We start from the raw sequence: 22,685 nt of genomic DNA on the forward strand, positions 1-22,685 counted from the left end.
CATGGCTTCAGGAAAAACACAGACATTCTAATCACCAGCTAGGCTGGACTCAAATACCAGTTTGGCTCTTGTAGTCATATTTCCTTTGTCGAGTTTTTCTTCTCAGCTCAGGTAAATGTCACAGAATACAAACAAGCACTGTGCTAACAAAAGGCCCGGCTGCCTACATAGTCTAGGCTGGCACCCTCACATGCCTTAACCAGTCTAGGAAGATGATTTTATTTTCTTATATCAGGATTTCCACAGTCTCTCTTACTGCTTCCTTTCAGTATCCATTGACTTCAAATGAGCTTTACATTTTCCCACTAGCTATATAATATACATCTGGACAAACACATTCTCTCACCAACACAGTACGTAGTGGGGCTGATGCTTTAAAGTGATGTTTTTTTCTTGAGAGTCAAATCTTACCACATATTTCCGTAATAAGTTTGATAATTTCTTCTTTCTAGGGGATAAAAAGAAAAATGTATTACTATATGAATGACTATAATATTTTTCCTATAGCTATAAAAGATATCTTATTACAATCAGCATTGACCATTTGATTTAATCCTTTCACTGCAGAAAATAAAATAAATAACACTGAAATCAAAAGTTGACTATAATATACCATAACTAAAATGCATTTGAGCTGTGAAACTTAATAGCTGAGACTTTTGGAATTCAAATTGCAACTGCAGCATTTATCAGCTGTGTGACCTCAGGCATTTGATGCCCTAATAGTATCTGTGTCTCAGGGCTATGGTATGGATTAATCAATGTTAATGCACACATCAACACAGGGTCTGGCGACTTTAACATACCTACAGTGGTGTGGCACTATATATACATTCAGTTACACAATTTAAACCACACGTGCTGAGCAACCAAGACAAGCCCCAATGCCTGCAGAGAATTCATTCTGTGCTACGTTTTCCCTTCTTTTTCTGTGCTAGTTCCTGATTTTTCAAGTCCTCTCTTCAGCTTCTTAACACTCTCGCTTTGGCTCTTCTGTGACATTTCCCCGTGTTCCTGAATGCCCTTTCCTTGTCCTGCTGCCCATGAGCTCCATCAGAAGGGCCTGAAATGAGCTGCATACTAGAAATAAAGCTGCCAACGCTCTTCCCTGTGCAGTGTGTTTGTAAGTAAGTACGATGAGACTAGAGAAGGCAGGATTCCACATTTGTCAAACACTTGAAGCTAAAAGAGATGATTAACAGAAGCCTAGATCTCAACAGGAAGACCAGTGGACTCAATCTAAGAAAATAAATTTTAACAGGTGCAAAAGTAAAACTTTTAAGAACAAATCTATAATGACAGAATCAAGGTGGAGGTGATGTAGCCTGTAACATGGCTTAAAAGTAGAATATATGGGGAATATTCATAATATTTTAACTTTTTAAACTGTACATAAAAGCTAATGATTCCAAGTGGCTATTTAAAAAGAACATCTACCACAATGCTGAGGTATAGAATGCAATTCTACAAAATGAGAGTCAACAGTCTTCTTTTTTTCTAGGTTTTGTCATGCTTTCCCACACTTAAAAAGACATTTTAAAAAATCTGAAACAAGAACATGTATAGAAAGGTAAAATGTATGTATTTATATATTTATATTAAAAATATCTAGAAGGGAAATGTATGTATTTATATATTTATGTTTAATTTTTTATAAATGGAGAAAATACTATACATCAAGTTTTAGGGTTATAATTTGTCACAATACTATATTATAATTCATTTTCCACATTATTAAGGATTCTGAAAAACTTGATTACTGAAATTGAATGTACGGCCACTTAAAGGCTCTGTGATATACACTCTCATACTGTACTTTAGAAAAGTTGTAGTAACTGACACCTCCAACAGCAGTAGATAAGAAAATCTGTTTTATTTTAGCCACACAATGCTGGCTGTTATTATTATATCATCTTTGTCAATTGGTAGATCAAAATCATTGTTTTAAATTACATTAATTAAAATATTCATGAGGCTACATTTCGTTTCATATGCATGTTTCCAAGTTGTATTCTCTTGTGCATATCTGTGTATGTTCTTTGTCCTGCCTTTTTCTATGGGAATATTTGCTTTTTATTCACTTATAAGAGCAATGCATGTATCAAGGCTGGATTTTAATTTTGCAACATATTTTGTGGCATAATCAGGTTTAAAATGCTTGAAGTCACCATACATATAAATGTCTTCATGTTCTTTGCATTTAAGTGACTGGAAGAGTTCATTCCTTCCCCTAAAATCACTGAATAACTACCTTGGCTACTTGGTGCCAATGATGAAGGCATCATATTTATACCCCTCAAAGGATTCACAATCTAGGAAGAAGTAGACAGACGAAGACTTTCATAAGTGCTATGGACAACCGAGGAACCATCTCGATCTGCTGGGATTTCTGGGGCAGGAGAATGAGTATGGGACTGTGGTCCAGGGAGGCAGACTCTGACCAGGTTGGGACAGGGAAGGGGAACATTTAGGCAAGGGGGTCGGCCTTCTCTCAGAGCATACTGCATTACAGTACTCGAGTAAACTTATGAATCAGGGCACATAGCAGAAACAATGACAAGAAATGTTGGAGACAGATGGACTCTTGAGGACCTTTGTGTCATGTTGAAGAGTATGAACTTTATCCTGGGCAGTGGGACTCACATGATCCCCAGGCAGAGAAGAGCTCTAGTGGAACTTCTATTTAAGAGAGATGATCATAGCAGCCAGTGGAGGGGTTTGAGGTTCCTAAATAATTCAGGCAAAAAAAAAAAAAAAAAAGGACATCGGAAGGCTGTGGTAGTAGTAACGGATGAGGAGGACAGGCCTGGAGGGACATTCCAGGGGAAGATGAGGGGCTTGGTGAGTAACTGGAAGAAAGGATGAGGGAAAGAAAGAGTCTAAGAGGAGGCAAATGATGGTGCGGCCATACTCTGAGAGAGGCAGGAGTGGGATGGGGGCAGGTTGGGAGCTCATGAAGATGACGGAGCCCAGCTTGAGTGTGGCTGAGTCTCATGTGTCTATAAAACATCCAACTAGATATGTCCACGGGCAGCCTAGGATGTAAGATCTGGTGCTCAGGAGAATTGTCCAAGCAGGGGGTAGATTTAAGAAATGCCAGCATACACTTGCCTGTTAAAACAGGGACTAAAAATAAGATTGCCTGGAGCAGGGCTTCTCAGCCTTTTTAAAACCACCATGTTTCCCCTTCCCCACATTCGATAAATATATTCTTTCTGTTTAAAATAAAAACACTATTTTTTCATTCACGATATGCCATCACTGTGCTATTGAATTAGCCTTTTCAAACTGTATGTCCCCTGCCTTTAGTGGCTGCATTCCCTGAGAGTTTGAAGACAGGGAAGACTGAGGCCAGACACTGGGAAATGCTAACACCAAAGTGACAGGTGGAGACACAGAGTCTTTTTAAATAATTTTATGGGATGTATTAAGACATTTAATGCCATCAATGGCATTTGCCTCTTAAAAGAGGAGCTTGTTAGTCTAAAATGGATCTGCACAATTGATAGCTATTGGGGGATACATTAGATCACAGAAAGGATGAGAGGGAGAGAGGAAAGAGGCCTTTTGAGAACACCTTTCATGGGGGAGTAGCCTGAATTTGGTATCAGACAGGCCACCTCTAGCTATAAGGGCTCTGCTACGTGCCTGCTAGATGACTTTGGGTGTAATGTTCAGCCAACTTGTGTGTCTCCATTTGATGTAGAGATACTATCTACCTCATGGAGCTATCATGCAGATTAAAGGTGGGATCTTAGGTAAGAGAAGGTTATCGCCATCAGCCTGTCACCGTCTTCTTGTACCACAACCCACTAGACCTACACTGCATGGGGGTTTGGCCAGCATTCATGCCATGAACCAGTCCTCATTTCCAAGCTCTGTCCAAATCCCCTGAAACCACCTGCTGTTTGGCCACCTCTTGGCTGGACCTGTGCATCCAGGCCAGTGCTTCAGCTCTCCAAACCTGTGGCCGTTTGAACCAAGAATTCTGGAATTCCATGCCTCCAGTGTGTGAACCAAGAATTCTGGAATTCCATGCCTCCAGTGTGTGAACCAAGAATTCTGGAATTCCATGCCTCCAGTGTGTGAACCAAGAATTCTGGAATTCCATGCCTCCAGTGTGTGGCACAGAGGGACATACGTGCATGCGCTTTGGCCCCAAGGACTTCTCACCTGGAGAAAGGAGTGCAGCTGGAAAAGGACCAGGGTTCCAGAGCAGGAGCCTCTAAAACACCCTGCAGTACTAGGTAAGGAGCCTAACATGTACTGATGTAGAGGAGCCTAACAGAGCCTGTCACACACTAAATTCTCACTTAATGCAAATTCTCTTTTCCTTCACTCTCCTTGTCTTGCTAGTCTCTTCTTCCAGAATCTAGAAAGCCAAAGTCAGCAGAATGATGTCCCTACTTCTAAGGTCTCTGCCTCTTGGTTGAAAAACTTCCACTCAAGAGATAAAGCCCATCTTGCCCTCAAACACCATCATACACCATTTTGTCTGCTCTGGACCCCCAGATCACTTCTTCTATCATAGCATTTATCACTATGTAGGTGAACATCCTTTGTTGTCTTTCTCTCCACCAGGCTGTGAGCTCCTTCAGTTCTGAGAGGTAGCCTCATCTCCACTATTTCCCCAGTGCCTATTTTGGAGCCTGACTCAGAGTAAGGTTTACTGGATACGTCCAATAAAGGTTGGTGAAATGAATGAATAAACGAATGGAGAAAGGAAACCAGTCCCTCTCCCCATGCTGGAACAGTAGGGCAGGTATAAACCTACAGGAAACGTTCCTCTGCTCATTTACATACACTCTCCCCTGCTACTTTTGGGGAGAAATTGTGCATATGTAGCTACTTCATCTACTATCGGCATCTTTGGGGGTCTGACTTATGGTGGGGAACAGCAAAGAGAAAAAGGCAGACAGCCCACAGAACACATGTACAGTTCTGTTGGTCACATGCCCAGCTCTCAGCTCTTGCCTTCACCACCTGAACCGTCACTCCCTCACACTTGGATGTTCCTAGTACAGTACATCGAGTCAGCCCCCCTAGACCACAACCCCTGGAAAAGTCCAACAGGAAAAAAGGAAAAGGTATCTGTTTTTCCTCAACCCCAGAAGATGGATTGCCTTCAAATCAGAAAGGAAGAATGAGACTTTGCCTTCCACTCATGAGACTTTAAAGAGTCCGTTTTCTGTTCTTAATGGTGTGGGGAGAAGAACAGGAAAACGTTTGTAGATGCTCAAAAAATACTTATTGAATAATTGAATCAATACATAAATGTAATCCCAATTTTGTGATTGCTGCTCTCCTCAGAGCGTTTCTAAAGGAACAAGTTCAGGAAAAATTCCTCATTCTAAAATGAGATGAACCACATAAATTAAAGTTATTTGGTAATCTGGCTTTTTTGAAACAGCCACCTCCTTGTTGGCCAGTAATAGCAGTGTGATCATTTCTACCAAGGATCCGAGTGGAGTAGTCACACACACCCACCATAAGGCAGGACAAAGTTTTATTTCTCCCCTCACAGTCAGATTCAATTACCTCATGCATCTAAGTCAACACTGGGCTGGTAGTAGTTGCTCTCTATAGAAACTGGAATTCTGCATCCAAAAATTCATAATTATAAAGCTAAAGCATGAATGCAAAAATTTTGCAAGCACAAAACCCTCAATTACCCTCTAGAATGGATACTCACTGTAAGTCCTAGGTCTCCTTTGGGTCCTTGTAAACCCTACTTAGTGGAAGAAGAGTAAGAGTCAATATAGGTTGGAACCAGTTAGAGTATAAAATCACAGTGAGACATTAAAAACTGCTTCTTGCCTGTTTTCCTGGAGATCCAGGCTCTCCAATTTCTCCTTTATCACCTTTCTTTCCCACATCGCCCCGTTCTCCATGCTCTCCCTTTACACAATAGGGTAAAATGATAGGTTCAGAATGTGAATATAGAAACCAGATAAGAAAAACTCTATACTTTGGTTTATCTGCAACTGGCATCTCTTGAATATCTTCAGTTCTTGTTTATACAAATGCGGTATTTGAAAAAAAAAATTGGGGGTAACTTATTTACATCCCATCAGATACCATAATCTAATTCATGATGAACCAGAGGTCTCAGAGTGAAGAGACCTTGAGATATAATAATACCATCTAATCAGTTTACCTTTCAGGACATACAACTATTACACAATTTACCAAGTTCCTGAGTTATCTGGTATCTCCTACATGGTATGTTGTAAGTATGTTGTAAGATAACTAATAAATCCTTTATTAGTTATCTTCTGAGAATAAAGAAAATGAGATGTTTTTTAAACATAGAGATGGGATCTCACTATATTGCTTAAGCCGGTCTTGAACTCCTGGCCTCAAGCAATCCCCCTGCCTCAACCTCTTGAAGAAAAGGACATTTTATAAAATGAACCTATTTATAGGTAGAAAAAGCAATGCGCAAGGATTTAATTTCAAGTGGATTTTTTTTTCTCCTGAGAGTTGTAAGGGGACGCGTGACACATATATGAGAGTTCTTCCAAAGTTAAAGTGAAGCTATTGAGATCCTAAGCCTAAGCATTTCTCTAAGATCCTGAGACACTTACCTTCTGGCCTGGGAGGCCACGGCCCATTGTGCCCTTTGGGCCTGGAAAGCCTTGTGGTCCTTGTTCCCCCTACATAGGATATGAGAAAGAGATGTTCTATTAATTTCCCAGGATAGCTTAGATATTCTTTAGGTCAGAAAAACACTTACAGTTTAAAACTGAATTATAGTATTATCTAAATATTGGGGGGAATATATATATAAACATTTGTATATAAATACATTCACGTATGTGTGTATGTGTATGGCTCAATGGTTTGCTAGTAAGTGTTTAACAACTAAGACTAGGATAGAAGTGAAGGCTCTGATTTATGCCATTTGCCTATTTCTGTGGTGTAAATACTTTCACTGTGGCTAATTTCAAGCTATGAACACATCAGCCAGTTCACACATAACAGATAGCTACTATTTCAGCTGTGGTAGTAAAGGTGGGTTGCATCTTCTTTACATTTTTCCATGTTTTCTGGTATGTTAAAAAACACAAGATATTGGTTGGGCGCAGTGGCTCTCGCCTGTAATCCTAGCACTTTGGGAGGCCGAGGTGGGTGGATCACCTGAGGTCAGGAGTTTGAGACCAACCTAGCCAATATGGCAAAATCCTGTCTCTACTGAAAACACAAAAATTAGCTGGGCATGGTGGGTGTGCACTTGCAGTCCCAGCTACACAGGAGGCTGAGGCAGGAGAATTGCTTGAAACCAGGAGGCAAAGGTTGCAGTGAGCTGAGACTGCACCACTGCACTCTAGCCTGGGCAACAAGAGTGAAACTCCATCTCAAAAAAAAAAAAAAAAATCATTTTGGTAACGGGGGAAAAGAGTATATAACAGCATCCATCCACAATTAATGCCAAGTTACTGTTTATGTAATTCCCCTTACACTGTTAGTTTCATCTCTGATAATTTGTAGCAACATTCAGGACTTGTTTCCATCTTTCTCCATCACATTTTGACATTATTTCTTGCCCCACCAAAACCACACAGGTTCCAAGGGGTTTCATGGTGTTGAGCATGAAACAGAAACAATCACTAGCAAGTATAGAAAGTCATAGTTCTGATGCTCCTTGGATCTTATACTCAATCCTTATTTGACTCTGGATAATTATTAGTGATGAGTCTCTGGCAAAGGCTTGAAGGACCATGGGCTCCTGGGGATTGATCTGTGTTTTCCAAAAGTATCCTGATGGTCCCCACCAAGATCATTGGCATGCTTGATAAAAATTGCATCTCCCAGGCCCAACCTCAAACCAACTAAATGAGAATCACAGGTGAAGGTAAAGGCAAAGTGTGCATTTCGCCATAAGTCTGCTAAAGCTTGAGAGCCACTACCCCAGGAGTCATGATGGGACTTATGAGGCACTCCTGGAAGGGGCCACAGAGGTTTGCTTGGAGACCATTGTAACTTTGGGCATCTCAACATCCCTGAGCCTCCTTTACCTTGTTCATTGGCTGTCAAGCTTTTTTAAATCAAAAGGGTTCATTCTTTTTAAAATTGTTATAATGCAATATTTCAGAACAAAAATTATATAGAATAAAGTAAACACTTATCTACCACCATGTTACAAAATAAAATAGATACAATTCAAACCTCTTAGGTACTCATCCCCAACCCTATTTCTCTGAGAGAGAAAATCTCTACCTGAAATTCATATTTATCATTTGTACCCATGTTTTTATGCTTTAACTACATTTCAAAATAATACATCTTTTTGTTTGTGTGATTTTTGTTTTTTGTTTTTGTTTTTGTTTTGAGACAGAGTCTCACTCTGTCACCCAGGCTGGAGTGCAGTGGTGTGATCTCAGCTCACCGCAACCCCCACCTCTCAAGTTCAAGTGATTCTCCTGCCTCACCCTCCCGAGTAGCTGGGATTACAGGTGTGGGCCACTATGCCCGGCTAATTTTTGTATTTTTAGTAGAGTGGGGGTTTCACTATGTTGGCCAGACTGGTCTCAAACTCCTGATCTCAGGTGATCTGCCTGCCTTGGCCTCCTAAAGTGCTGGGATTACAGGCATGAGCCACCGTACCTGGCTGATGTTTTTAATATTTTAAATTTCCAATAAGTGATATATTTATACATCCATTTTTAAAAATATTATCTATTTGAAATTTATTTGTGTGTGTATGTATATATATGAGGTTCTAATTTGTTGATTTTCTCTCTGCTATACAGTATTTTATTTCATTAAATAACTGAATACAACTTATCTATTAGCCTTTTGATGGACATTTAGATTATTTCCAATATTTCTGTTTTAAAAAATTTTAAGAATATTCTTTTATATACCTTTGCATACTTGTATACATTCCTAGGAGGAAACTCTTACATCAAAACAAATATTGTATAAAATGGTACAAAATAAAGTGAATACAAGTACAGATTCTCTAAAGTTGAACTAAAGGGCTCAATTTTTCACACACCCATCCCTAACCTCTCACAGCACATTGGCTTGACTGAACTCTAAGGTTCTTTTTATTCTCTTACACGTGTTTCTAAACTGGTTGTAGGTATGGGGTTATGGTATTGCCTCCCCAGTTCAACACCAGAGGACTTAAAAGAAGTTCTTTACAGCGGTGAGACTACAGAGAACTTAATTCACTGAATGTCTTTTTACTTTGTTATCTCTTGAGCTAAGCCCAATGCAGTAACATACTGGGCCCCATGGGAATGGGTATGCAGTGTTGCACTACAATTTCTTGGGCCCCCCAAGGAGGCTCACCCAGAAGAAGGAGTGCTTCCTCTGTTAGTTGCTTAGAGGGAACAAGTAGGGGGATGATTGGTCTCCTTTATTCAGTTTAAAGTTAGGAGAGAATACAGTAGTCCCCCTTTATCTGTACTTTCACTTCCCATGGTTTCACTTACCCACAGTCAACTGTGGTTGGAAAATAAGTGAGTATAGTACAATAAGATATTTTGAGAGACCACATTCACATAACTTTGATGACAGTATACTGCTTATAGTTGTTCTATTTTGTTATGTGCTTGTTAATCTCCTACTGTGCCTAATTTTAAATTAAACCTTATTATAGGTATGCATATATAGAAAAAACATAGTATATGTAGGGTTTTGTACTATCCAAGGTTTCAAGCACCCACTGGGAATATTGGAACATATCTCCTGTGGATAAGAAGGGACTACTGTAATCTTTTCCCACCAGGAAACTTGATGTCTTGGGAGCCCCAGAACCCTGGATTGGAATTTGTGCCAGTTAAATAAGCCCTAAACATTCAACTGACACTGGAATTCCAAGATGAAAATTCAAGCAAAAAAAGGAGAGGAGAAAAATTTGTCCTGTTTCCAAAGATGGCACTCCCAACACAGGTGTCATGAAGATGAACAGGCGGGAATGTGTAGATAACACAGATCAACCTCATTATGCTCACTGCAAAACATGCTCTAATAGGAGTGGATCTGCAGTCTGCTTCTGAACATGAAGGTTAGTGCAGTCTGCCTACATACAGACTAGCAGCCAACCTCCCAGAGTGATATGCAGGACTGCAGGCAGCCACCTGCCTGAGGTTATACCATCTTCTTCTGTTCAAATCAAAAGGAAAACAAACACAAATATTATAGGAAAGATATCCTCTTAAGAAAGATGTCTTGGTAAGGTACACTTTGGTATAAATTTGTTTTCTCAGATTTTTTGTGGAGGTGAATGAGGACATTTTCATTCAGTGAGGTACCTGGTAGAAGGTTTGGGTTGCAGGGGAGATGCATCAGACCACTGTAGCTGAGTTAGGAGTCCAGTTGGCCAGGGATAAGAGAGACTAAAGGTTCATGGGAGAACACTAAGAGGAAATCCATGGTTGGCTTTGTCTCAACCTCAAAGGACAGAACAGTGTGATAAACAGAGGAGCTGGGACTGTGGTGTGACGGTGAATATCACTGGGAGTTGTATGTTTAGACAAAGTGGATCCAGAAAGAATGCCATACCTTTTTGACAATTACTCAGAATAATTATTTCTTTTGCAATATTTCAGATTCCTCCAGTAGCTAATACAGAAGATGTCCAATAAATGTTCATGAGTAACTAGCTGCCTTTAAGAAATGACACAATTTCCTAATATAGCTAAAACCTATTGCTGTAAGGGGAAGCATGGCACATGCCCTGAGGGAAAAAACGTTACAGTAGCAAATTATCACGTTAGGATAATATTCAGGAATGTCTTTTGCATTACTTCACAATATAAATATTTTCTGTATAACTGTTAACACTATAGATATTCCAGGCAGCTAGATTTCCCTATAATAAAGGCAATTCATTTTCTTTTTAATTGCTAGTTTCCCTTCGAAATACTTAAAGGCTTCCTATAACTTTCAGAGTAGACTATCTAGCTAAAAGCCTTTAGCAAGTAAATCCATGTCTGAGCTTGGCAGAGGTGAATGCTATCCAATCAGACTTTTAAGTGTGTAAGTCTCAGGAAAATAATAAATAATGATTTGAGTGTGGGTCAGAAGCAACTGCAGGAAACAACCTATTGGAAGCTATAATTAAATCTAAATTTCAAACCATGGTTAATCACTATATCACCACATTAGATGTATGTCCTGATAAAGGTGTGATCATTTTCATTTTTCAGATGACTGCTTGTTCTCTGGGAAAGAAATTTCTAAGAATAATGCATATCTACCTGAATGTTTCCACTGATTTACTTTTGCATTACTGATACGTCAGGAAACAATGATTTTTCTTTTGAAATGTTTTCTCAATAAGGTGTGGTGAGAAAAAAATCAAATTTATAGATGATCATAAAATGTAAAATGGACATCTGGCTTCTGCCAGTATGTAGAAAAGTAGAAAAAATGCTACTCTTATTCTTAAAACCCCAACAATAAAAAATGAGAACTAATCTGTGAAGTCACAGCTTTTCTTGAATCCATCATAGAGCTGTGGTTGCAGGGCAACCAGCCAATTCAGCATCTAAGGAAAGTCAAGATCCTTCAAGGAGACACAGGCTTGGATATTCACTTACCTGGTAGAGGTGCCACATGTTATACAAGCTGGTAAGAATTCAGCTAAAATTTTAACAGGTCGCTAAAGGCTGAGTGTGTGACAGCATGAGGGGATAGGACCCCTGGGAGCTTCAGGCACAAGGGAAAATCACACCTACTCACAGACTTTTATCAGGGACTTTGCTGGTGCTCAAGAGAGAGACTGGGGCCAGGAGTAGGCTTCCCTTGTGGTGCCAGCCTTGGGAGGGAAGCAGCAGTCCCACAGGTCTCAGTCTGTTTGTGCTGCTATAACAAAATACCATAACATATATACCAATACATATAACAAAAGACTAGGTGGCTTATAAACAACAGCAGATTATTTCTCACAGTTCTAGGAGGCTAGAAAACCCAAGATCAAGGAATTGGCAAATTCAGGGTTTGGTGAGGGTCTATTTCCTGGTTCATAGGTGGCACCTTCTTGCTGTGTCCTCACATGGTGAAAGGGACAAGAGAGCACCCCGGGGACTCCTTTATAAGGGTGCTAATCCCATTCCTGAGGGCAGAGGTGACCTAATCACCACCCCAAGGCCCCACTTCCTAACACCATCGCCTTGGGGATTAAAATTTCAACATATGAATGTGGGGACCATATGCAATTTCAGACCACATTCTGTTTCCTTTTGAAGGGAACAGAATAAACCTTGCAAGAATGAATCCTGGGCCCAGATCTTTAGAGATGCCCTACTACTTGGGGAGGGTCAGGAAACCATGCCCACACCATTAGAGGCCTCCTCCTATGGGTTTGCTGGAACACATAAAACTGCAAACTAAAAAGGGTAAATTTTACTGCATATAAATAATCCTTTACTAAAGAATAAAAGATTCTTTAAAAAATTAAAAAGAATTAGATGAACACTTGGCAAAATTTAAATGAGTTCTATAAATAGTATTATATCAATAATTTTCTGATGTTTATTATTGTACTGTGTTATATAAGAGAATGTGCTTGTTTGTAGCAAAAATACTGATGTATTAGGGGTAAATGGGTATCATATCTGAATTTTACTCTCATGTGTTTCAGAAAAATAACATGACACATACATATATATATATACACGCAAAGTGTTTGATACAGCAAACGTGGTAATATTAACATTTAGAGAATCCGGGTAAAGGATATATAAAAATTCTTTGTATTATCTTTGCAACTTTTTTTGAAAGTCTGAAATTATTTCAAAATAAAAGTTAAACATTATTATATAAAATGAATGAATGAATGAATGTACCAAATGGTTGCAAAAAGATGTCAGCTATCACTGCTGCAGCGGTTAAAGCATATGAGTATACAGGTACTTTGCCTACTCAAAGTTTGGGAGCCCAAAGGCTAAAAGAACATCAGAAGACCTAAAATAACCCAGCCATTCCATTACTGGGTATATACCCAAAGGATTATAAATCATGCTGCTATAAAGACACATGCACACGTATGTTTGTTGCGGCACTATTCGCAATAGCAAAGACTTGGAACCTACCCAAATGTCCACCAATGACAGACTGGATTAAGAAATGTGTCACATATACACCATGGAATACTATGCAGTCATAAAAAAGGATGAGTTCATGTCCTTCGTAGGGACATGGATGCAGCTGGAAACCACCATTCTCAGCAAACTATCACAAGAACAGAAAACTGAACACCGCATGTTCTCACTCATAGGTGGGAACTGAACAGTGAGATCACTTGGACACAGGGAGGGGAGCATCACACACCAGGGCCTGTTGTGAGGTGGGGGGAGGGAGGAGGGATAGCATTAGGAGATATACCTAATGTAAATGACGAGTTAATGGGTGCAGCACACCAACACGGCACATGTATACCTATGTAACAAACCTGCACATTGTGCACATGTACCCTAGAACATAAAGTATAATAAAATAAATAAATAAATAAATAAATAAAATAATCATTAAAAAAAGACCTAAAACAAAGCTACAGGTGTGGATTTCTCCTTATGCAGAAACAGCTTCTGCTCTTTGAATTCAGGAAGCTTCTACTGTTACCAGAAGCCTCTATATTTCCCTAGGATTTACATTCATTCCAATTTCAGTTCAATTTTTTTGAATTTCTGGGGTACATGTGCAGAACATGGTTTGTTACCTAGGTATGCATGTGTCATGGTGGTTAGCTGAACCCATCAACCCATCATCTACATTAGACATTTCTCCTAATGCTATCCTTCCCCTAGCCCCCTACCCCCTGACAGGCCTTGGTGTGTGATGTTCCCCTCCCTGTGTCCATGTGTTCTTATTTTTCAACTCCCAGTTTTGAGTGAGAACATGCAGTGTTCAGTTTCCTGTTCTTGTGTTAGTTTGCTAAGAATCATGGTTTCCAGTTTCATCCACGTCCCTGCAAAGGACAAGAACTCATCCTTTTTTATGGCTGTATAGTATTCCATGGCATATATTGCCACATTTTCTTTATCCAGTCTATCATTAATGGGCATCTGATTGGTTCCAAGCCTTTGCTATTGTGAACAGTGCCACAATAAACATGCGGGTGCATGTGTCTTTATAGCATGATTTATAATCCCTTGGGTATATACCCAGTAATGGGATTGCTGGGTCAAATGGTATTTCTGGTTCTAGATCCTTGAGGAATCACCACACTGTCTTCCACATGGTTGAATTAATTCACACTCCCACCAACAGCGCAAAAGCATTCTTATTTCTCCACATCCTCTCCAGCATCTGTTGTTTTCTGACTTTTTAATGATTGCCATTCTAACTGATATGAAATGGTATCTCATTGTGGTTTTGATTTGCATTTCTCTAATGACAGTGATGATGAGCTTTTTTCACATGTTTGCTGACTGCATAAATGTCTTCTTTTGAGAAGTGTTTGTTCATATCCTTTGCCCACTTTTTGATGGGGTTGTTTTTTTCTTATAAATTTGTTTAAGTTCTTTGTAGATTCTTGATATTAGCCCCTTTGTCAGATGGATAGATCACATAAATTTTCTCCCATTCTGTAGGTTGCCTCTTCACTCTGATGATAGTTTCTTTTGCTGTGCAGAAGCACTTTAGTTTAATTACATCCCATTTGTCAATTTTGGCTTTTGCTGCCATTGCTTTTGGCGTTTTTGTCATGAAGTCTTTGCCCATGCCTATGTCCTGAATGGTATTGCCTAGGTTTTCTTCTTTTTTTTATGGTTTTAGGTCTTACTTAAGTCTTTAATCCATCTTGAGATAATTTCTGTATAAAGTGTAAGGAAAGGGTCCTGTTTCAGTTTTCTGCATATGGCTAGCCAGTTTTCCCAACACCATTTATTAAATAGGAAATCCTTTCCTCATTGCTTGTTTTTGTCAGGTATGTCAAAGACCAGGTGGTTGTGGATGTACAGTGTTATTTCTGAGGCTTCTTTCTGTTCTGTTCCATTGGTCAATATACCTGTTTTGGTACCAGTACCATGCTGTTTGGGTTACTGTAGCCTCATAGTATAGTTTGAAGTCAGGTAGCATAATCCCTCCAGCTTTGTTCTTTTTGCTTAAGATTGTCTTGGCTGTGTGGGCTCTTTTTTGATTCCATATGAAATTTAAAGTAGATTTTTCTAAATCTTTCAAGAAAGTCAATGGTAGCTTGATGGGGATCGCATTGAATCTATAAATTACTTCGGACAGTATGACCATTTTCACAATATTGATTCTTTCTATCCATGAGCATGGAGTGCTTTTCCATTTGTTTGTGTCTTCTCTTATTTCCTTGAGCAGTGGTTTGTAGTTCTCCTTGAAGAGGTCCTTCACATCCCTTGTAAGTTGTATTCCTAGGTATTTTATTCTCTTTGTAGCAATTGTGAATGGCAGTTCACTCATGATTTGGCTCTCTGTCTGTTATTGGTGTATAAGAATGCTTGTGATTTTTGCACATTGATTTTGTATCCTGAGACTTTGCTGAAGTTGCTTATCAGCTTAAGGAGCTTTGGGGCTGAGATGATGGGGTTTCCTAAATATACAATCATGTCATCTGCAGAGACAATTTGATTTCCTCTCTTCCTGTTTGAATAACCTTTATTTCTTTCTCTTGCCTGACTGCCTTAGCCAGAACTTCCAACACTATGTTGAATAGGAGTGGTGAGAGATGGGATCCTTATCTTGTGCCAGATTTCAAAGGGAATGCTTCCAGTTTTTGCCCATTCAGTATAATACTGGCTGTGGGTTTGTCATAAACAGCTTTTATTATTTTGAGATCTGCTCCATTGATACCTAGTTCATTGAGAGTTTTTAGCATGTAGGGATGTTGAATTTTGTCAAAGGCCTTTTCTGCATCTATTGAGATAATCATGTAGTTTTTGTCATTGGTTCTGTTTAGGTGATGGATTATGTTGATTTATGTAGGTTGAACCAGCCTTGCATCCCAGGGATGAAGCTGACTTGATCATGGTGGTTAAGCTTTTTGATGTGCTGCTGGATTCAGTTTGCCAGTATTTTACTGAGAATTTTCACATTGATGTTCATCAGGAATACTGGCCTGAAATTTTCTCTTTTTGTTGTGTCTCTGCCAGGTTTTGATATCAGGATGATGCTGGTCTCATAAAATGAGTTAGGGAGGAGTCCCTCTTTTTCTGTTGTTTGGAATAGTTTCAGAAGAAATGGTACCAGCTCCTCTTTGTACCGCTGTTAGAATTTGGCTGTGAATCCATCAGGTCTTGGGCTTTTTTTTGCTTGGTAGGCTTTTAATTACTGCCTCAATTTCAGAACTTGTTTCAGTCTGTTCAAGGATTTAACTTCTTCCTGGTTTAGAATTGGAAGGGTGTATGTGTCCAGGAACTTATCCATTTCTTCTAGATTTTCTAGTTTATTTGCAGAGAGGTATTTATAGTATTCTCTGATGGTAGTCTGTATTTCTGTGGGATCGATGGTGATATCCCCTTTATCACTTTTTATTGCATCTATTTGATTCTTTTCTCTTTTCTTCTTTATTAGTGCAGCTAGTGGTCTATCTATTTTGTTGACCTTTTCAAGCAACTCCTGGATTCATTGATTTTTTGAAGAGTTTTTTATGTCTCTATCTCCTTCAGTTCTGCTCTGATCTTAGTTGTTTGTTGTCTTCTATTAGCTTTTGAATGTGTTTGCTCTTGTTTCTCTAGTTCTTTGATTGTGATGTTAGGGTGTTGAGTTTAGATCTTTCCCACTTTCTCTTGTGGGCATTTAGTGCTATAAATTTCCCTCTAAACACTGCTTTAGCTCTGCCTCAGAGATTCTGGTACCTTGTATCTTTGTTCTCCTTGGTTTCAAAGAACTTATTTATCTCTGCCTTAATTTCGTTATTTACCCAGTAGTCATTCAGGAGCAGGTTGTTCAGTTTCCACGTAGTTGTGCAGTTGTGAGTGAGTTTCTTGATCCTGAGTTCTAATTTGATTTCACTGTGGCCTGACAGACTGTTTGTTATGATTTCCATTCTTTTGCATTTGCTGAGGAGTGTTTTATTTCCAGTTGTGTGCTCAATTTTAGAATAAGTGTGATGTAATATTGAGAAGAATGTATACTCTATTGATTTGGGGTGGAAGGTTCTGTAGGTGTCTATTAGGTCCAGTTGGTCCAGAGCTGAGTTCAAGTCCAAAATATCCTTGTTAATTTTTTGTCTCGTTAATCTGTCTAATATTGATAGTGTGGTGTTAAAGTCTCCCACTATTATTGTGTGGGAGTCTAAGTCTCTTTGTAGGTCTCTAAGAAGTTGCTTTATAAATCTGGGTGCTCCTGTATTGGGTGGCTATATGTTTAGGATAGTGAGCTCTTCATGTTGCATTAATCCCTTTACCATTACGTAATGCCCTTCTTTGTCTTTTTTTATCTTTGTTGATTTAAAGTCTGTTTTATCAGAGACTAGGATTGCAACCCTTTTTTTTTTTTTTTTTGCTTTCCATTTGCTTGGTAAATATCCCTCCATCCCTTTATTTTGATCCTATGTGTGTCCTTGTACATGAGATGGGTCTGCTGAATACAGCACACTGATGGGTCTTCACTCGTTATCCAATTTGTCAGTCTGTGTCTTTTAATCGGGGCATTTAGCCCATTTACAGTTAAGGTTAATATTGTTATGTGTGAATTTGATCCTGTCATTATGATGTTAGCTGGTTATTTTGCTCATTAGTTGATGCAATTTCTTCAGTGTCAATGGTCTTTAGAATTTGGTATGTTTTTGCATTGGCTAGTGCTGGTTGTTCCTTTCATGTTTAGTGCTTCCTTCAGGAGCTCTTGTAAAGCAGACCCAGTGGTGACAAAATCTTTCGGCATTTGCTTGTCTATAAAGGATTTTATTTCTTCTTCATTTATGAAGCTTAGTTTGACTGGATAAGAAATTCTGGACATGAAATTCTTTTAAGAATGTTGATTATTGGCTCCCACTCTCTTCTGGCTTGTAGGGTTTCTGCAGAGAAATCTGCTGTTAGTCTGATGTGCTTCACTTTGCGGATAACCTGACCTTTCTCTCTGGCTGCCCTTAACATTTTTTCCTTCATTTCAACCTTGGCCAATCTATTATGTGCCTTGAGGTTGCTCTTCTCAAGGAGTACCTTTGTGGTGGTCCCTGTAATTTCTGAATTTGAATGTTGGCCTGTCTTGCTAGGTTGGGGAAGTTCTCCTGGATAACATCCTGAAGACTGTTTTCCAGCTTGGTTCCATTCTCAATGTCACTTTCAGGTACATCAATCAAATGTAGGTTTGGTCTTTCCACATAGTCCCATATTTCTTGAAGGCTTTGTTCATTCCTTTTCATTCTTTTTTCTCTAATCTTGTCTTCATGCTTTGTTTCATTAAATTTATCTTCAATCTCTGATATCCTTTCTTCCACTTGATCGATTTGGCTATTGATACTTGTGTATGCTTCACGAAGTTCTCGTGCTGTATTTTTCATCTCCATCAGGTCATTTATGTTCTTCTCTAAACTAGTTATTCTAGTTAGCAATTCCTCTAACCTTTTTTCAAGGTATTTAGCTTTCTTGCATTGGGTTACAACACGCTCCTTTAGCACAGAGGAGTTTGTTATTTCACCTTCTGAAGCCTACTTCTGTCAATTCATTAAATTCATTCTCCATCCAGTTTTGTTGCCTTGCTGGCGAGGAGTTGTGATCCTTTGGAGGAGAAGAGACGTTCTGGTTTTTGAAATTGTCAGCATTTTCGTGCTGGTTTTTCCTCATCTTCATGGATTTATCTACCTTTGTTCTTTGATGTTGGTGACCTTCAGATGGGGTTTCTGAGTGGACATCCTTTATGTTGATGTTGATGCTTTCTTTTCTGTTTGTTAGTTTTCCTTCTAACAGTCTGGCCCCTCTGCTGCAGGTCTGCTGGAGTTTGCTGGAGGATCAATCCAGATCCTGTTTGCCTGGGCATCACCAGTGGAGGCTGCAGAACAGCAAAGACTGCTGCCTGTTCAATCCTCTGGAAGCTTCATCCCAGAGGGGTACCCACCAGATGCCAGCCAGAGCTCTCCTGTATGAGGTGTCTGTTGGCCCCCGCTGGGAGGCCTCTCTGAGTCAGGAGACACAGGGGTCAGGGATCCACTTGAGGAGGCAGTCTGACCCTTGCAGAGCTTGAACGCTGGACTGGGAGATGCACTGCTCTCTTCAGAGCCAGCAGGCAGGGACGTTTAAGTCTGCTGAAGCTGCACCTACAGCCTCCCCTTCCCCCAGATGCTCTGTCTGAGGGAGATGGGGGTTTTATCTATAAGCCCCTTGCTGGGGCTGCTGCCTTTTTTCAGATATGCCCTGCCCAGAGAGGAGGAATCTAGAGAGGCAGTCAGGTTACAGCAGCGTTGCTGAGCTGCGGAGGATTCCGCCCAGTTGGGACTTCTCCCCAACTTTCTTTACATTGTGAGGGGAAAACTGCCTACTCAAGCCTCAGTAATGGTGGACCCCTCTCCTTGCACCAAGTTTGAGCATCCCAGGTCAACTTCAGACTGCTGTGCTGGCAGTGAGAATTTCAAGCCAGTGGATCTTAGCTTGCTGAGCTTCATGGGGGTGGGATCCGCTAAAGTAGACTACTTGGCTCCCTAGCGTTAGCTCCCTTTCCAGGGGAGTGAACAGTTCTGTCTCGCTGATGTTCCAGGTGCCACTGGGGTATTAAAAAAAAAAGTCCTGCAGCTAGCTCGGTGTCTGCCCAAAGGACCTCCCAGTATTGTGCTTGAAACCCGGGACGCTGTTGGCGTAGACACCCAAGGGACTCTCCTGGTCTATGGGCTGTAAAAACTGTGGGAAAAGCATAGTATCTGGACCAGAGTCCACCATTCCTCATGGCACAGTCCCTCATGGCTTCCCTTGGCTAGGGAAGGGAGTTCCCCGACCCCTTGTGCTTCCTGGGTGAGGCAATGCCCCACCCTACTTCAGCTCACCCTCTGTGTGTTGCCCCCACTGTCTAACCAGTCGCAGTGAGATGAGCCAGGTACCTCAGTTGGAAATGCAGAAATCACCAGCCTTCTGCACTGATCTCACTGGGAGCTGCAGACCAAAGCTGTTCTTATTTGGCCATCTTGCCAGCCTCCAATCCTGTATAAGCTTTCTATAAATTTGATTTTATAATATGGGAAACTAATGATATTCTGCACTTTGATATTCTTACTTTTCATAAGGTTTATTTAACTGGTTCTTAAATTCATTTGAAAATGTGTCGAAAGCTGTATTTTCTGCTGCAATTGCTGAGGTTGGTCGTGACAATAAGGAAATTCAGGATGCTACAGCTATGTGGGGTCAGTTCAATCTTTTAAACCAGCAGAATTGTCCACTTGGACACAGCCAGTTTATAGGTCTGATGCTGGTTATCTACCCCCAGACTGTGAATTCTATCTACACAGGGATGATATAAATGCTAATGGAGAAGTAGGTCACCAGGGCTGGACAGCAAAAAAAGGAATATTTTCCCTTCCTGTATGAGTTCATGACTTCTCAACATTCCTCTGTCATCTCAGGTAATAACAGAGGTAATTATTTATAGCACACTAGTTCTTTCTAAGAAGAGATAGGTATTTCACATTTACGAAACTATACTAGGAGGATCACTCTTAAGGAAAAAAATAAATGAGCTGTTCTTGGATTTCAGCACTCACTCATTGCCTCAGACTGAAATGTGGAAGGTGAGAGGAAAAAACAGCTATGGGCTGGGCATGGTGGCTTAGGCCTGTAATCCCAGCACTTTGGGAGGTTGAGGTGGGAGAATCGCTTGAGGCCAGGAGCTCGAGACCAGCCTGGCCAACATGGCGAAACCCTGTCTCTACTAAAAATACCAAAAATTAGCCAGGTGTGGTGGCGTGCTCCTGTAGTCCCAGCTACTCGGGAGGCTGAGGCAGGAGAATCGCTTGAACTCAGGAGATGGAGTTCTGCAGTGAGCTGAGATCATGTCACTGCACTCCAGCCTGGGCAACAGAGTGAGACTCCGTCTTAAAAAAAACAAACAAACCAGCTATGGTACCCGAATAGGATTTTGGCCCAAACCCAGGCTTAATTCAGTGAAAACATTTTACCTTTTAATCTTTCTTCTTTGTACTCTTTTCATTTTACTATGAAGTTGCTTTCTTCCTTATTATTTTCCAACTTTTGCAAAAAGAAAAATGGCTAAGGCCAATAATATGGCCAGTATTTCCAGCTCAAACAGAAGCTTGGGTTTCTCCTCCATTAAGATTTGCAATCCTGTCTGATAAATCACAGAGACCTGGTTACACATTACAAACAAATGAAACTTCTGGCTAACCATCAGTTATAGGTCAATTGGAACGTGCTTGGTTGAGATCACTTGCTGTAAAAGCTCTGAGAAGAGGAAGAATTTTACTTTTGTACAAAATTTTATTTGCTGGAATGCAATCATGCAACCATATTAAAAGTTTAAACCCATCACCACTACTTTTTCATGACCCCCAAAACAATTTTACCATTCTTTCCTCTACTTCTCTTCTAGTTTGCTTGTCCTCCTTTCTAATTACAGTATTGCTAATTAGGAACCAGGGGAACTGTACATTTTGAAAGTGGGGAGTGAAAGCCTTCTGCTAGGTCAAATAAAAAAGCCAGGATTAAGATATTGACTTAGTGGGTTAATTATAATTAACAAGATGCAGTGACCTACAGGTCAACAAGTATTTGACCTGGAATCCAGGAACTACCTTTGTGTTGAAAGGGATCATTTTCTGCTTTGTGAGTACAGCTAATTCACTTGAGAAGGAAAATGTACTTCTCATTACCCTTTGTAGTACATAAAATGGTACATATTGACAGAAGGAGCTTATCCAGAGACCCCCTAGAGCAACCCAATGGTCTGCCATTTGTGTATTGACCTCCTTCTCCCTGAAGTTCTGATCCTAATTCTCCTACTGTAACCAGCAACTGCCACTTATTGTGTGCCTATGTGCAAAGAATTGAGCTAATATACTCATTTAATTTTTGTGAAAACTCTGGGAGCAAGTATATAAATGATAAAACCAAGGCTTCACTAATACGTTCACTCAAATGCAAAGCTGACCGTCCCTCCGAACAAAGGCTTTGCTGGTTTTCATTCCCTAATACTACCTTGGTGTAGTGTAGAAGTCAGGCAGTTTCCCCTTCTCTAACTTGATAATCGACAGCTTCCAGTTTCTTAAAATCCTTTTCTTTTGTGGAATTCAATCCCTCTAACTCAATGTCCCATTTAGATATGTTAACATTCTCTAATGGGGACTAAGACAGCCTAATGCTTGTTCAATAAAGCACCCTATTTGGTCGGGAACAGAATCAATGAGTAAGTTACTTGTTATCAGGCAAGTCATTTGTTGGAGTGTAGCCCTGGCTTATTTGGTACCTGGCCAGAATACAATCCTGATGGGCTTAATGAAACAAAAACATGGCTTCATTATATTTGATTTTCATTCCAATGGTGATCTAGTTTCATTGTGTCTGGTGAAAGGCAGATAAATAGTTGACTTTTGACAGACTCAGGGAGTCTGTTCCTAAAAACAGTTTAAAACCCGTACCATTTGTACCTCTTCCCCTCTCTCCATGGCCTTCAATGCAGGGCTTTTGTTAATAACCTAAGCACTGTCAGCCATGTATAGCAAGGGTTTTCAGAAAAGTTCCCATGGAAATGTCCATGTGCTGGATCAAGATGCTGCTGACATTAATACTGATGGCTGTATCTGTTTTTTATTGCTGTTGTAA

At 40.0% G+C, this 22,685-nt stretch overlaps 1 protein-coding gene across 2 annotated transcripts in view; it reads right to left on the reverse strand.

The window, feature by feature from the left end:
* COL28A1 (collagen type XXVIII alpha 1 chain) overlaps nt 1-22,685 on the reverse strand; it is a 181,406-nt gene that overhangs the window by 23,737 nt on the left and 134,984 nt on the right. For both annotated transcript variants that reach the window (XM_010353063.2, XM_030931865.1), the window contains 4 exons: nt 6,588-6,656; nt 5,818-5,898; nt 5,693-5,728; nt 412-448 (listed from right to left, as the gene is read on the reverse strand). In XM_010353063.2, the coding sequence (XP_010351365.1) occupies nt 412-448; nt 5,693-5,728; nt 5,818-5,898; nt 6,588-6,656 (223 nt within the window). The remainder of the gene's footprint in view (nt 1-411; nt 449-5,692; nt 5,729-5,817; nt 5,899-6,587; nt 6,657-22,685) is intronic.

This window comes from Rhinopithecus roxellana, chromosome 6 (genome assembly GCF_007565055.1).
Source record: "Rhinopithecus roxellana isolate Shanxi Qingling chromosome 6, ASM756505v1, whole genome shotgun sequence".
NCBI lineage: Eukaryota > Metazoa > Chordata > Mammalia > Primates > Cercopithecidae > Rhinopithecus > Rhinopithecus roxellana.